This window comes from Mercenaria mercenaria, chromosome 8 (genome assembly GCF_021730395.1).
Source record: "Mercenaria mercenaria strain notata chromosome 8, MADL_Memer_1, whole genome shotgun sequence".
Classification (NCBI taxonomy): domain Eukaryota; kingdom Metazoa; phylum Mollusca; class Bivalvia; order Venerida; family Veneridae; genus Mercenaria; species Mercenaria mercenaria.
Genome location: NC_069368.1, coordinates 71541218 through 71556534, shown reverse-complemented (window position 1 = coordinate 71556534; position 15317 = coordinate 71541218). Strand labels below are relative to the sequence as shown.

General features: G+C 33.4%; 1 protein-coding gene across 10 annotated transcripts in view; it reads right to left on the bottom strand.

Moving 5' to 3' along the window:
• LOC123566115 (immunoglobulin superfamily DCC subclass member 3-like) overlaps positions 1 to 15317 on the bottom strand; it is a 171653-nt gene that overhangs the window by 41743 nt on the left and 114593 nt on the right. For 9 of the 10 annotated variants that reach the window (XM_045359982.2, XM_045359980.2, XM_045359979.2 and 6 more), the window contains exon 2: positions 5065 to 5501. In XM_045359982.2, coding sequence (XP_045215917.2) covers positions 5065 to 5158 — 94 coding nt within the window. In that variant the 5' untranslated portion in view covers positions 5159 to 5501. The remainder of the gene's footprint in view (positions 1 to 5064; positions 5502 to 15317) is intronic. The other variant, XM_053550158.1, reaches the window with a different exon arrangement.

Sequence of the window (15317 nt, the reverse complement as noted above, 5' to 3'; positions counted from 1 at the left end):
AAGAAACCATCCACTACTCAGGAGCAACGGAAAATGAAATTTCGCGACAAACGATATATTTACTGTCTAAATGTTTAAATTTTGTGTTGTCATGCCTTTTAGAGCAAACATCATACTTTGCAAATTTATTGGGAAGTTGATGACATGGCGGTGTCATATTTTACTCAACGCGTTATCATGACAAATTCCAAAATTTATCTTTATAAGAATGAGTTTTGCAACTGACTGAAAACCCCTCTTATAGGATTTTTAAGTCATAATTAATTCTGAACAACCCCTCTTCATTGAAGAGAAACGAGTCTCTATCCACGTTCGCTTCCGGCGGAAGGTCTCAAATTCGTCACTATGTGTATTGCCGTAAAACTCAATTCTTCTTCGAGCACACATACACCTGCAGTAAATCCTTGTCGCTCTCTTTCTAACTACTTATTCTATAAGTTTTGAATTCAGATTACTGCTAACGGGTATCTTTTCACTAAACCCGCACTAGTCGATTAGAAAAACGATCTGATTGCATGCGCGATGAAATATACGGGATGATTTATTTATCAAATAAGATAAAAAACAAACGACACGATGCGCCACTATTTCAAAGAGATGAAAAGCATCTCGAGTCACTTTACGTCGTGTTATAAACCTACTTCCTTTTATGTCTGACATACTTCAAGTAATTAGATCAGGATCGCATTCATGAAGTTCATCCGTTATTTTAGGGTCAGTGCGTTCAACATTTAACACGCAATTTTATTGTTTTGGTAAGAATACAATTCTAATATTTACAGGCAATTTTCAGAAAACAGCTCGCTATTAAAACCAGTGACGGAATATGTATATGAAAATGACAGCATGAAATCAACTATTACGACAGTTGTGGACAATGCCGATGCATACGACTACATACTGCTAAACTGGGTAACTTTCAACATGGTTCCTGACTTTGATAAACCTCTTTTTTCAGCAGGTGTTATTTACAGATATGACCTACAGAATAATTCATTTAACAGTCCTAGCAGGATGAACGCAATTTCGAATGCCGGTAATCTAAATTATGTATATATGTATATTATATTTATATATCGTATTTAGCGTAGCCTTAACTTAACTGTGTACAAACATTAAAATATCTTCAAGTACATTATACATTAATCCAGTTAAAACGACAGCACACAGATATTCAATATATAGCAATTATAAGGAACTTATATTTTATTAAACTGTATCTACCTCTTATACATAATTACAAAGCTTAAAAACCAAGGTTTGATTAAAGTGCATTTATTAAAAATGAATGAATAATGTCTAGCTAGAAATATATACACTTATATGCAAATGAAAATTTCAAATCAGGGATAACTGACTGACACCAATCTAATTATCACATGATTCCTTATAAAAAAAAATACCAGTCCATAGTTCGCGCTATTAACCGGTCTAAAGTTTAACACTAAATTTTCAGCACAATATGAAAATCTATTTTTTTTGTGTCATGTTATAAAACACTTATTAAATGGCTTGCAGGGTCAATAGTGAAAACTATTGACCCTTGGTCCTTTGAACCTTGAGCAATATTTTGACTATTGACCGACAAGTCTTCCAGTAAGTGCATAATACAGGAATTAGTCTCACGTCAAAAAGGTATCATGTTTTAGAAGAACAATCTAGTCATCACAGGAAATGTCCATTATGTACAGGCAGCGATTTTAAACGATTGAAAGAGATGTAGTTGCTTATGCAGGTACGTTTTCTGTCTCGTGGTCACAAGTTAGTGATACCTGTGGCTGAATATACATAGGCTAAAACGGGATACTGAAAAGTTTTGCAAGATAGCATTTTACTGACACTTTCGTTAAAAGCTAAATTAAATGACACCACTTTGGATATCATCATAAGAATAAAAGATTTAAGAAACCTTCATGGTAACGATTTCAATTCCTAAAAAAATGGGTATCACCCAGATTTACAAGTAACTTAGATAATAAGAAACACAAATATGCTCACTTTAGTCTAGAAATCTGGTAGATAGATAAAAAGAAAGCCATTGCAACAAAAATGCACGGAATTTGTTGTTTCTCATGCAATGCAGTTATAATTTTCCGCAAGTTGATCATTTACTGTGGATCTACAATTAGCTCACAGTATGATGCAGGAAACTTATACTATTTCTGTTTGTATTTGCTATTCATGTCGTAATAACATAATGGGTGATTTTTGCAGCAAAAGTAACTTGATTGAACGAAAATGTTAATTTGTTTGATAATGAAATGCGAGTGAATGAGAAAGGAATTAGAGATAATACTTTAAAGATGTATTCAATTTATTGTTCCTGCACTGAAATAATTTCAAATCAAAAACATCATTATGCACACATTTAAAGTTAATTATAAAATGGATCTTTTAAAAAATGTGCAAATGCACAGGGCTTAAGATACTTTGAATTAAAATGTATTTGAATCAAACAATGTTGTAAAACAAATAAAAACAAGATATCCTTTCTCCTCGAGCACCCTAATGGCTGAATTCTAAACAAATATCCATGCTCTGTCACAATTCCTTTAACAGCAAACACAGAAAAGGATGATAGTGCCAATTATCTGAGTTATTCACAGTAAATATATCTCAACAAATTTCAAGATCAACCAGTCAAAACACTTTTATTTCGTTTAAGAACTTCAATTTGATAATACATATGTATCAAACAGTTTCAAAGTTACATCATAATAAGCAGAGAGGTAGGGACCAAATTCAGAAGAGTAAAATAAACATAAAGAAAAATCATTGATAATTAACGCATGACTTTTTTCAATTTTCAATTTCTAACACAGGTGAGATTCAAATGTTCAACATGACATTTTATAACATATCAACTCACTACATCTGTTTCTTTTTGAGCGTAACTTTACCATGTCACAAAGTTACATAATTTTTCGAATAAAAAAAAAACGCGAAAAAGTGCGATAAGGTGCAACCTCGTATTTTACTTCTTTTTACAAACTGCCAAGAAGCCTAGAAATGTCATTAACAAATTATCAGTAGTAAATGAGCCAAGTTGTACGTCCTACAGCAAACTGATTTCACATTAGATAGGAGACATAATTATAATAGCAGGTACTGAATACTTAGAAAAAACATGCTATTGCAAAGTAAATGTACACTCAAAGAGTAAGTATATAATGTCCCCCAAACATTGACTATGTCTTGGAATTTTGATAACATAATCATATATATTTTGTTGTACAGTTCAGCCTTTCTTAGTGAATTACGAGACGCGTGTTTGTTGTGCAACTAAACTGGATGAGCTGTAATCATCCGTAGCTCGGCACACACAAAGCGTTATTACGTATGCCTCTATAACAAAGAGCGATGACGTACATTCTTTCTAACTCGTCTGCAAGGAAGGAAATACCAAACATATTTTTAGAAGGACTGAATTAATGCGGAACTGTAGAAACCGACATCTGTTAAGTGGCTTACGAAATGGATTTTTGCTCAAACGTCAAAATTTCGGTTCAGTTATTTAGAATATTATGTCAAATGTTCAGGATTTTAGTTCCTAAAGACATGGTACATGTTAATCGTAATTCTATATATTTTCCTCATGTCTAAGTGTAAAATTATACATGTTTGTTAAGTTTAATTTAAGACAACAATAAATACTTTGAGGCGCATTATTAATTATTATAGGCAAAAACGATTACACCACATATAGACAGCCACGTTAAAAATACTCTGTCAAGGCATTATCATGAGTCTGCCCATTGCTAAAAGTGGGTTCTTTCTAGGCTTGTCGTGAACAGGGCAGCTAGAAATATGTAGGGTGTACTAATTCCAATTTCGTATATATTCCTTACAATGTATTTCATGCATTATTTATGTCATAAAGAAAACCACCATCATGATCCCAAGATTATGAGCATATTTTATAACATTTTTCTTTGATGTTTCCGGCTAATTAAACAAAATTAAAGGGAATTCTGTTCAATGGAAGTACAAACAAACTGAATATCGACATTTCTGCGGTGTTTCAATCATTTTTCGTCGAGTTTATTAATGCATAATCATTTTATTGATGACGGCTTTCTCGATACAATCCGTTTCGACGGGAAAAACTAACTTTTTTTCATTTCAGTGATGTATTTGTATTGTTGATACATCTACGTCATTGTTTCTGTTTTTGCAAGATCGTGCATTTATCAAAAACAGAAATTCGAGTTCCTGTCAAGCGTGACTGACATTTTACAAGAAAACACAATGACGAAATAATTTAACGCTTTAACGTTGCATATTGTTTTGAAACACTTTTCAAATCATTGAAACAAGCTGGCATTTTCTGTGGTCTGTACCATAAAAGAAACACACAAAATCACAGCTTGAACTAAACGTATTCAAATTAGATCTTGCGTATTGCTTTGCGTGATTCTAAAACGATGTTTTATTGCCTCAAAATTAAATAGGTTGAATACAAGTTGAATACAAAACAGTTATAAAATTCAACTATGACAAATAGCGTCCATATTTTAGTGTTGTACCATAATCGAGAACGAACAAAAATGCGACTCCCGCGATGCTAATTTACATGTGGATAAAACATATATGGTATTCTCACAAGGTTATTTATTCTAAGTTACAAAATAAACGGCTCTTCGTTTTAAGGCCTGCTTGAACAAAGAAAGAGCCTGACTTATGGCTTTTTTCATGGAAATTGTAAAACATTTATAAAATGTAATTTATTAAACTGGGAAAATATAAGTCTTGTGTTTGAGACATAGTCAAAACGGAGCAATGAAAAGATTAATTCTTTCAATGCACTGCTATGTATTAGCATATATGCACACTACTAAAAGAGCTGACATATTATTTCACGCCCCTGGTCCCAGGTTATTCAATGCAGATTCGGGACCATTATCAAATATTCAGTGTACGAATGCTTTGATGAAAGGGACACATGTCAAGACTTCATCTGTAAACTTAATTGATTAAATTCCACTGGATAAGAAAATAGACTCAACATACCTGCAAAATACAACTTTGTAAAACTGCTTTTAGAAGGACAGTTAATTAACTTACCTCCAAGCATGATGTATAAGATGTAATATATGGTCGCAAAGGGCGGCAACAAGTTATACCACGTGACCAAGTATCCGAATGTCCGTGTCAGCATTGTTGTCACATGACTTTGTTATTGTTCCATTTATCCACGTGCTCTTTTTCTTTTACTATTCCTCCAGCACATTTTCTATTCCATCTTATATCCACTATGACTTTATACCATTAATTCGTAACTAAAGCTACTCACAGATTAATTACTTTGTTTTGGTACACTTCATAGAACCGAATAATCTATTTCCCATTTAGTGCTATGATTTATGGGTTTTAGATGAATATTTTATTATTTCTTGTTTTACGAAAGATAAAAGAAATATCGTGTTCACTCCTTCATTTCATATCATCTGGTCTTCTTTCCTTTGAAGTGAAGTTTTTCGTCGTACGTATTGTTTATCTACCTGAAAGAAGGACAATAAACTCTTAAGTTTGCACACATCATATAATAAACATCAAAGTCACATTGTTTGTGCAGACAAACCTTTAAAAAGTATAAAGATAGTCACACATTTAAGCATTTCTTTAAGCGTTATTTTAGGACTGAAATGTTTCAAATTGAAAAAAAAAAAATGTGTCAACTGGCTCTATTACAAAATAGCTGATTTTATGATTCATAAACGCAGCTTGGGTTAATTAATATCTAAATTGTTTTTCTTCTTAGATAGTAAAATGTTTCCAACAATTTGCTTGTCTGTAGATCCTGAGCGGCAGGCAAATATTAGACGGTATAATATCTAATTAAATCACGAAAGAAGCCCTGCCTCAAGCTACAGAACAAGATTTGAGTTTGATCACGCAGGGCTAAGTTCATCAGATAATGTAAAAGTCGACAACGATCGTCAGCAACATAGTGCAATAATCAAGGTCGGGCTTGTGCCATTTGCAGCAAAAACGATTGTGTTCACTTTCTGAAAGAATTGTGTGGATATAGTGTCCACAATCTGCTGTAAAATCAGAGTACTGAGTATACCCGATCATTTTCGAAACTTGCAGTAATATTCTGCACAACTTTTTGGCAAAAAGTTCGTATGCTGCTTTGTACCACCTGTTTTCAAAGAGAACGAGATTGAGTTATGATGTAAACAGAACTATAGTAACAAGTATCTCAACAAGCATATTCATGCTGTTCGAAATCTGCATCATTATTCTTTTTAAGAAATGGATTAAAGATTGATTTTACGGACAAATCATATTATCAATATTGACTGGAAATTTTCATAATGATAACCACTAGCTGCAACTAAACATGAGTCAATAGATTATTTGGCACGATCAATACAGGCAATATCAGTTAGATAATTGAAAATTTTCAATCTGTTTTTATTTATCGAGAAATACGTGCCAAAATCTCACTTGTCTAGCCACACTTTATTGTCGAAGAAGTTGAGCTCTTGTGTATATTTTTATGTGACACTGAAATGGAATACACTTATAAAAAAAGAATGTTTTGTTTAGTTCTTTGTTGGGGTTAGTCGCAACGACGCAATTTAGGGCATATGGCAACTTTTCCTGCTTTTTTATGGTGGAGAAAACTCCCAGGTGCTCTTCCGGGTATTATTTTATCATGTGCTGAACCTGGGTAGAACCACCGAGCCAGATGCTTCTTTACATGGAACATTCTACACCGCAAGGGAGGTTTCGGACCAACAGCGGTGAGGGTTTGGGGCAAGTGATTTGAAGTCGACCTTAACCACTCGGCCCATAAAGTAAAATGTGTAAGTATTCCTATTCCATAGAAAAATGAAAAGGATGATTTCAATGCAAAAAGCAAGAAGAACATGGCAGGGCTAGATATTATAAATAGTACGATGAGTTATATAATTTTTTATCTAGCGGACAGTTCTGGTCTATGTTGAAAATAAAAGATCCTGGTGGCTCAATAACTCTTACATATGCAATAACAAAAATTAAAGAAATACAAGACGGCGGTCTTCAAGCATCCCGTTAAAGTTTCTTCAACAAATGTTTTCCCCCCACTTTATCACAAAACTGAAACTACATATAGTATATATGGTTGCCAAGGAATACTGGAGGTTAGCCTTAGCAAATAAAAGAAAACCTTTGAAAGGGGTCATGTAAAAGATTGGTACGTAATGATCTACGTAATATTATCTTGATTATATCTTTTCTTGGGCTACTGGTCCTCCACAATAAACGATTCATAGATGCATTCAAAAGACTGCTCTACGTTTGACATTTTTATTCTCTATTATAGCCCTTTACTCTTCACTGTATAAAGAATATAATTATATATGAACGTATGGCATAATTGCAAAACATCAGAATTATGCTTGCAAGTACGGATACTTTGTTATTTACTCTGAATTTATATCTAGGCAGCACCACATTTTGCACTTGGTACGCAACGTGAAGATGTGATTGATGATCTGGCAGGAAAAGGTTTTAGCAATTGATGTATCAATGTTGACAAATGTGCTAACATAAAACATGGAAAGGTATTTGTTTACGAGAAACTTATCTATTAATTGCTTAACTGGCAATAAATTACCAATATATTGCAGCATAAAAGCAGTGGGTGCTTATTTTATGTAGCATCTTTTGCATGCGGTATGTGCCCACTTACAGACAAAATGCATATATATTTTTTGATACACTGAAGGAATACCACATGTTAGAAGATCAATTAAATGTACCTAATGTTTGGTATACAGGATTAGTTTTGTAATGTTTGCACCAAAGTAAGCTTGAATCAGGAAGAAACAATAACGAAAGGGACTCGCGTATTCATCCACAGTCTGAAAATAAGACCTGATTCTTTGAAGTCATGAAGTCCAGTCTTATGTTTATGTTAAAAAAAATCCGTTGAAGTCGAATGCTAGTGTGATGCTAATATGCTTTTTTAGAGTGGGGGTTGCTTCCAAAGTACCTTCATAGATCTTTTCTAATTTTAAAACACTGGTATGTCTTCAGAATGAACAGGTATGAAGAAAAGTATGGACAATTCGAGGGTTCAACGCAATAAGGGCGTATCTACATATAATTATTATACAGATACGCCCTTATTGCGTTGAACCCTCGAATTATATAAATGTCCATTAACATACATTTGACGTTATCAAATGTTAGAGTAAATCTGGTAAGAATGTTACTTCATATATCATTTACAGGCAATGGTATTCAGAAGTAGACTCTATTGATAAAAAAAGAGAATATTTTAATCAAATGAAGCCTTGACAAACGGCATTTATACTGTCATAAATAACAAACTGTCTAGAATATACTATTTTCAGATATCTGTCTGTACATCTTTCCTTTTTTTATTAATTTCCCCTGCAGACAAAAACAAAAGAACAACAAAAACATTTTGAAAGGAACTTGTTTTGGATGTACTATAATCACAACAACAATGATGTGCAGTTAACTGAAAGGTACCCTTGCTGTGCGAGAATATCCAGTTATACAAAATATTTCACCTAAAATCTATTCTTATTTGTAAGCACTTTTCAACAGCAATATAGAAATATTTATTGACTGATCTTCTATTTAATGGGAAAGTATTTGGCATGAAACTATTTTCGACAGTTACAGTAGGTATAACATTCCACTTTTAATTCTTGCTTAATCATAACAATTTTCAAGTGTGCTTGCAGCAATATTTTTACACACCATAAACCATTTTAAGTGATCTTACCTTAAGCAGTCTAAGACAAAGAGGCTCTTCAATTATCTAATATCTTCATTATAAAATGAAACGATTTTCTGTTCATTAACCAAAGGCAAGTTATTGCCGATTTTTGCTAAATAACTGTGTTGTGTTATGTTGTGTTTGTTTTTTGGGGTTTAACGCCGTTTTTCAACAGTATTTCAGTTATGTAACGGCGGGCAGTTAACCTAACCAGTGTTCCTGGATTTTGTACCAGTACAAACCTGTTCTCCGCAAGTAACTGCCAACTTCCCCACATCAAAGATGGAGTACGAATGATTTCAGACACCATGTCTTTTATCAAATCGTCACGGAGAACATACGCCTCGCCCAGGGATCGACCTCACGACCCCGAGATCCGTAGATCTGCGCTGTCCCTATTGAGCTAAGCGGGCGGGCTTTATGAAACAGATCCATTATGTATGTGTAACCAGTATTATTTTAGAATAGCCAAACTATATACTACATCGTCCAATCAAATAGCATAACAACGAAATAAGCGAAATAAAAGGCATTTTCGAAGTGGTAAAAAACAAGCCGGTGCTACTAATCAGTACAAGGTGCAACGCCTATTACACAATACAAAGGAATCTTAGGAAAATTAGACTTCTAAAGAACTGTTAGATGAAGTGATGAAATGTGGCCGGATGTGCCACATAGGCGTGTTTACACTGATTTTCAAAGGAACGATATGTAGCGTTTTAACGACATAGAACATAATTTACGGACGCCGGAATGGGCATTAATTAATGGTGATAGATTACACTTGAATGTGGTGTTTAGCAATGATAATGCAAACATGCCGGTATAAAACTACAAACATTCACCAATATAATTGTAAGATCAAATAAAAAATATATTTCTAATTGTAGTGATCAGACTTTTGAAAATTCCAAAAGTAGAAAAAATGAGTCCAAAAGTAGAACACAAAGGAATTTCAAATGATTTATTAATTCTGTATTGATAAAATATATAGTATTATTGTAAGATTTATCGACATAATAGCGATTTCCAAGACCCCAAAGTGCCACATCAAAGCTATATCGGTGCAACTGGGTAGAACCACCAACACTCGATGACATCTTCACATTAAAGAATAAGCCAGACGAGTAAGATTCGAAACAAACGCGTTCGAATGGTCCCCTAATGAAGTATATAACAATTTATTTCATTATTTATGTTATATCAAGGCGACACCTACATCTGTTGGTGTATAAAAGCTTTGTTTAAACTTCCGCTTTTAATGTAAAAAAAATAACTTGGCGCAAATAAATTCAACAAGGTTTGTTTAATTATGATTATGTGCAAAATAAAAACTGTTTAACCGATGTTGCAGAAGAATAAGCCAGACGAGTAAGATTCGAAACAAACGCGTTCGAATGGTCCCCTAATGAAGTATATAACAATTTATTTCATTATTTATGTTATATCAAGGCGACACCTACATCTGTTGGTGTATAAAAGCTTTGTTTAAACTTCCGCTTTTAATGTAAAAAAAAAAATAACTTGGCGCGTATAAATTCAACAATGTTTGTTTAATTATGATTATGTGCAAAATAAAAACTGTTTAACCGATGTTGCAGCCCACAAAGATAACTATTTTCAATAAAGCTGCTCAGTTCAGCGACAAAAACCTCAAAATTTGCTGATAGAAAATGAAAAGCTGAAAGCCATGTTCTAATTATGGGTGTTACAATAGAACTGATGTGAATTAATTGTTCCAACTGCGAGCGTGTGTGATTTATATTTTCTGACAAGAATGAGGTTATTTCTCAGACAATCCTGATTATTTCCTTGAAAAATCATTCATGCGTCAAGGATTTAATTTGATTCGTACAGAAATTGTTCAGGCAGTCGATTTTATCCTATAAAATAAAAGATGTTTTACAAACCTTCGACATAAAGCGTCACAAAATTACTAGCAAAAACAATTGTTTTGCAAAGTTACCCTGTAAATTATGCGAAAGTAGTGAGCCGTTCGAGACACTTTTGAAATGAAGAGAACAACTTCGACAATCTCATAGTCCTTTGGAAGCCTGGAACGCAACCAAACAAAGTGATAACAGACTCGGTTTGATTCTGTCCATGATAAGTAATAAAATGTGCAACACCACTCACGCCCTCTAGTACCGGCGTAAGTGGTTTTCTTTCATTGTAAAACTGGATGTGCTCCATGATCCCAAGGAATCAGAAAATCTGAGAACAATGAATGTGTCAAAGTACGAGGCTGTTTTTTTTAACAGCAGCCACACCACACTTACACACAGCTGTTCATATCTGATACAGAGTTTCATGTTTTTACAGATTTCTGAATGTAAGATAAGATAAGATTAGATAAGATTTATTTAAACTCGTCAAGATAGCAAACAAGTACAAACAGATATATATTATTTAACCGTACATGATTATAAATATATTTTCGTCTCAATTCATGTAAAATATGAACAAGCAGGTTTGAATTGTCTCCTTTATCATTCGTAACTGTAGCAGTTACACATAGTACCGTATAACTCGTTACGATGAAGTATAAAAAACTTCACAAACAAAAAGATAAAGGGCGGAACTGTTGCTGTAATAGGCTATATGTAACACCTTAAAATGTGTTAATTAAGTACCTCTGGAAAGAATACAATTTGTTTTCTACTATGAGCCAAATGGTAGCATCAAAGCATTACGACGAACGCACTTACCTTCAGATTATTAGAAGAATATGGTAATTGTAGTTCATTTGTTTCCGAATGATCCAAGTCGATCATTTTTTGTATGAGTTTTAATGTCATATAAAACTTCTGTTGATAGAGCGACATATCGATAATTATTATATATTGACTAGAGTTTTTTTGTCAAAGTTTGACATTCTTATATGTAACACGCTTTTATATCATATTCTATCTCAAAATAAATCTATCGAAAGGGTTAGAAACTCTTTAAATATGGTACATAATTGAATGAATCCGAGGCCATACCAATGCACAATTTACTTTATTCTCGCTTACATGTAATACAAGTTATTAATAAGAAAAAGAATTTGTTAATAGGCCAACCTGTCCGTAAAGAATACACACCCAGGACAGTTTGTTTGTTTGCTTTGGGTTTAGCGCCGTTTTTCAACAGTACAGCGGGCAGTTAACCTAGCCAGTGTTCCTGGGCTCTGCAAAGGGCAAACAATGTACTCCTGGAACAAATTCATTTAACCTTGACCTTTACTGGTCTTTAGAATTTATTACACTGATAAATATAACAGATCGCTGCACAGAACGGAAAATCAATCCCAAGATACTTGTACAAATCAGATTAAATGTAAGTCGCATAATTCATTCAATCAAGAAAAGTGTGCCACAATAATCTTACAACCAGTGAGCTAATCTGGTAATCAATCAATCATTGAATCAAAGAGAATCGCATAAACCTTATTACAGCAAAGACCGACATAAATCGCAGAGATCAAACAGAACGTTACGTCTTAATAAATCAGTCCTGTCTTTTAAATCATTAAATCAAACAAACAAAAACACATTTTTATACTAATTTCAAAAACATTCGGTTATGATTACATTGTTGGTAGTTCTAACGATAAATCGCGATTCGATGTTAAAAAGGCTCTTAACGAGGGTTTGTACCCCAAAATTCACCATACTCGTACTTCTTTAAATCGTCGGAAAAGAAAACCATATTTGAGCTTCGACTTTTAGAAATCTCATTTCGTGCAAGACAACCTTGCCTAACATATCCAACTTTGTATTTTTATTTCATTTCTTGAAGTGCTAGAATCTGCACTACTTCAAACAATAATATAACGAGGCTGCATGCAATTGCATTCTTTCTTTTTTTGTTGATAATTATTGTTACTGTTAGGAAACTACGTTATCATTTGTAAATATTGCCAACATATGAAATAATTTGTTTCGAATTACAATAATTCGAATCCGCTTACAACACTTACCAAACCAATAAACATTCTAATTGCTTCAGATGAATCAGAAATGAGTTACTTTCGATTGTTCAAGAATAATTTGTAATCTAAAGTTACTAGAAATAAATGGCATTTATCAATTACTTCTGCATTAAATTGCTAAAGCTTGGTTATGAGTTAATTTGTTTAGAATAACCAGATGCGGAAACCGCCTATGTAAGTCTCAACAATTCCAAAATCAAATTCTAGTCGTGATGATACAATTTTCACTGTTTTTAGAAGCTGGTGTAGCACCGATTGCAATCTGACTAAAGTACATATCCTATTACGCTACGCATAGGATCTGAGAACGACCTATTCATTGCCTCGTTCTGACGACCCTTTCGCTAGCCAATCAGAGCCTAACTTACAACATCCTGCAAATCTACCTGTAGCCTTGACTTTTGATATTTACAATTTTTATGTCATATTGTATCAGATAGCCGGTTAGCTCAGTCGGTAGGCCACTTGCTTTGTAAGCGAGGGGTCCCGGGTTCGAGCCCTGGAATGACTGCACATTTTTCTTACTCTTTGACATTCGAACAAGTCGTCTGATTGGATAAAATAAAAATAGCAATACTGGAAATCCAAAATATACAGAAGACGAATGTGAATGGGTCGTTCTCAGATCTTCGTTTAGAAGATCAAGTACTTTAGTCAGATTGGCACCGATTGAGGCAAGTACCTACACTTATTACCCTTCAAAATTTGATTTGTCACACAAAATGCTCCCTTTTTATAATCTTAAATTTCACTGTTAATAAACAACGATTGAATGAAAACAACGTATTTATATCATATATCTACTTTGAAATTAATCCAAAATATATTTTTAGATGCTGGAGAAAAAATATTATTTTCAATAAATCGTCACTGTTGATAAATTCGGTAGCATAGTCACTTTATATTATGGTGATACACAAATACTACTGCCAAAATACTACAAATTTAGTCGTATGAACAGGTGGAAATGCAGCTCGGGTCACAACTAAAATATAGGGTTTCAAAAATATTTAATGTTCGCAAACTATTAACTATCTTAAGTGCACATTAACATACCGTGGCATGCCAAACTCATTCAGAATAAATGTGTTTCTTTTGGCAACATTGATCCGAAAAGAATAGCAACTATAAAGTTGGAAAATGATACTGATAAAATAGACGATCGGGTGACAGCATTAAATAGAATGCGTTGAATGAAGTCGGTAATAAAACGTATTATTTTCGTAAACTTGGTGTATTGATTGCCTGAACTCAGTATTTATTTTGGTGTTTGTTTAGGCCGTATTTATGTTTACAACCAATGTCAAAAATATGTAAAAATATAGACCAAGCAATGCTTTTAGAAACATTATCCTCCCGGCAATTCATTGTGTACTTAATAAATAAATTTATTTTATCCTTTAGAGCATTTCAAACAGAAAATATTTTATTCATAATAATTTTGTGATTTATGTCATTTTTCTGACTAATATGTCAAACCTTGCGTTAATTTTCAATTAAAATCAATAGTAAACAATTACGTACATTAGTCGACGCTTGAATTAAATTAACTGAAAATGACTGAAAATAGCTAAAATCTAAGGTTGAATGGGCTTGAATACAAAGGTTTTCGAACCCTTAATAAAAATGAATAATTACATTGACCCACACAGGAAACTTTGCTTTATCATGATTCACAGAGGTGTATTTTAAACGTTCTAGACCAAAATTCATCAACGTAGGAAAGCTTAAATCTAGACCTAGACTTCAGAGCGCCAGATAATTAATTTGTCATCTCTTTGTTTATGGCAAGAATGTATGATGCACGTGCATTCATTACAGTATGTGCTACTCTCCCAGTGCCAACTGAAATACGACAGAGCGTAATGCAAACATTTTCTAAGCTGTCTAAAGACAAAGAAGGTACAGCCAAACAAAATATAATGTGCATGAAGTTAGCAGCCTAGCGGCATAGAAGCGTGAAGTTAGCAGTCTAGCAGCCTAGCGGCCTCGCAGCGTAAGTGAGCAGCCTATACATTATTTTATCCACCTATACATTATTTTATCCACTTATTGAAGTCACTGCCGCGTCAGAGATGTATAAGCAAACTCTTGCATTAATATCAGACTGGGCTGTTTTTCTCACAGCCTTGCACATATCAACCTGTCCTTAAATGAATCATCATACCCGATTTTAATGCAGCATACTAGCACTGTAGCAATTTTAGTCTAAATTTCAGGTCGTTGTACTGAAACACGAACATCAAAGTAAAAGGCAGAATTGAATGTACATGTTTTTGTATTTATATTCACAAAGTATGCAATCATTAACATCAATAGAATCTTGGTTTAAGTAAAACTCTTATGATCATACAAGCTGAGCGCGGAAATCAAAGAAAACATTATCTATCAAATCATAAAGATTGGAGTTTTTTCAAACGTAGATATGAAACCGCTACATTCAAGTTATTTATTTCAATAAGAAAAATCAGCAACATTTTTTAAACATCAAGGCAATTAAATGTTGAAATGATCGGTAAACAAATAAGACAGACATAAGTGATATCTGCGCACTTTACTCAAGAAATAAACCCTCTTCAGACTGCTTAAAAGTACTGA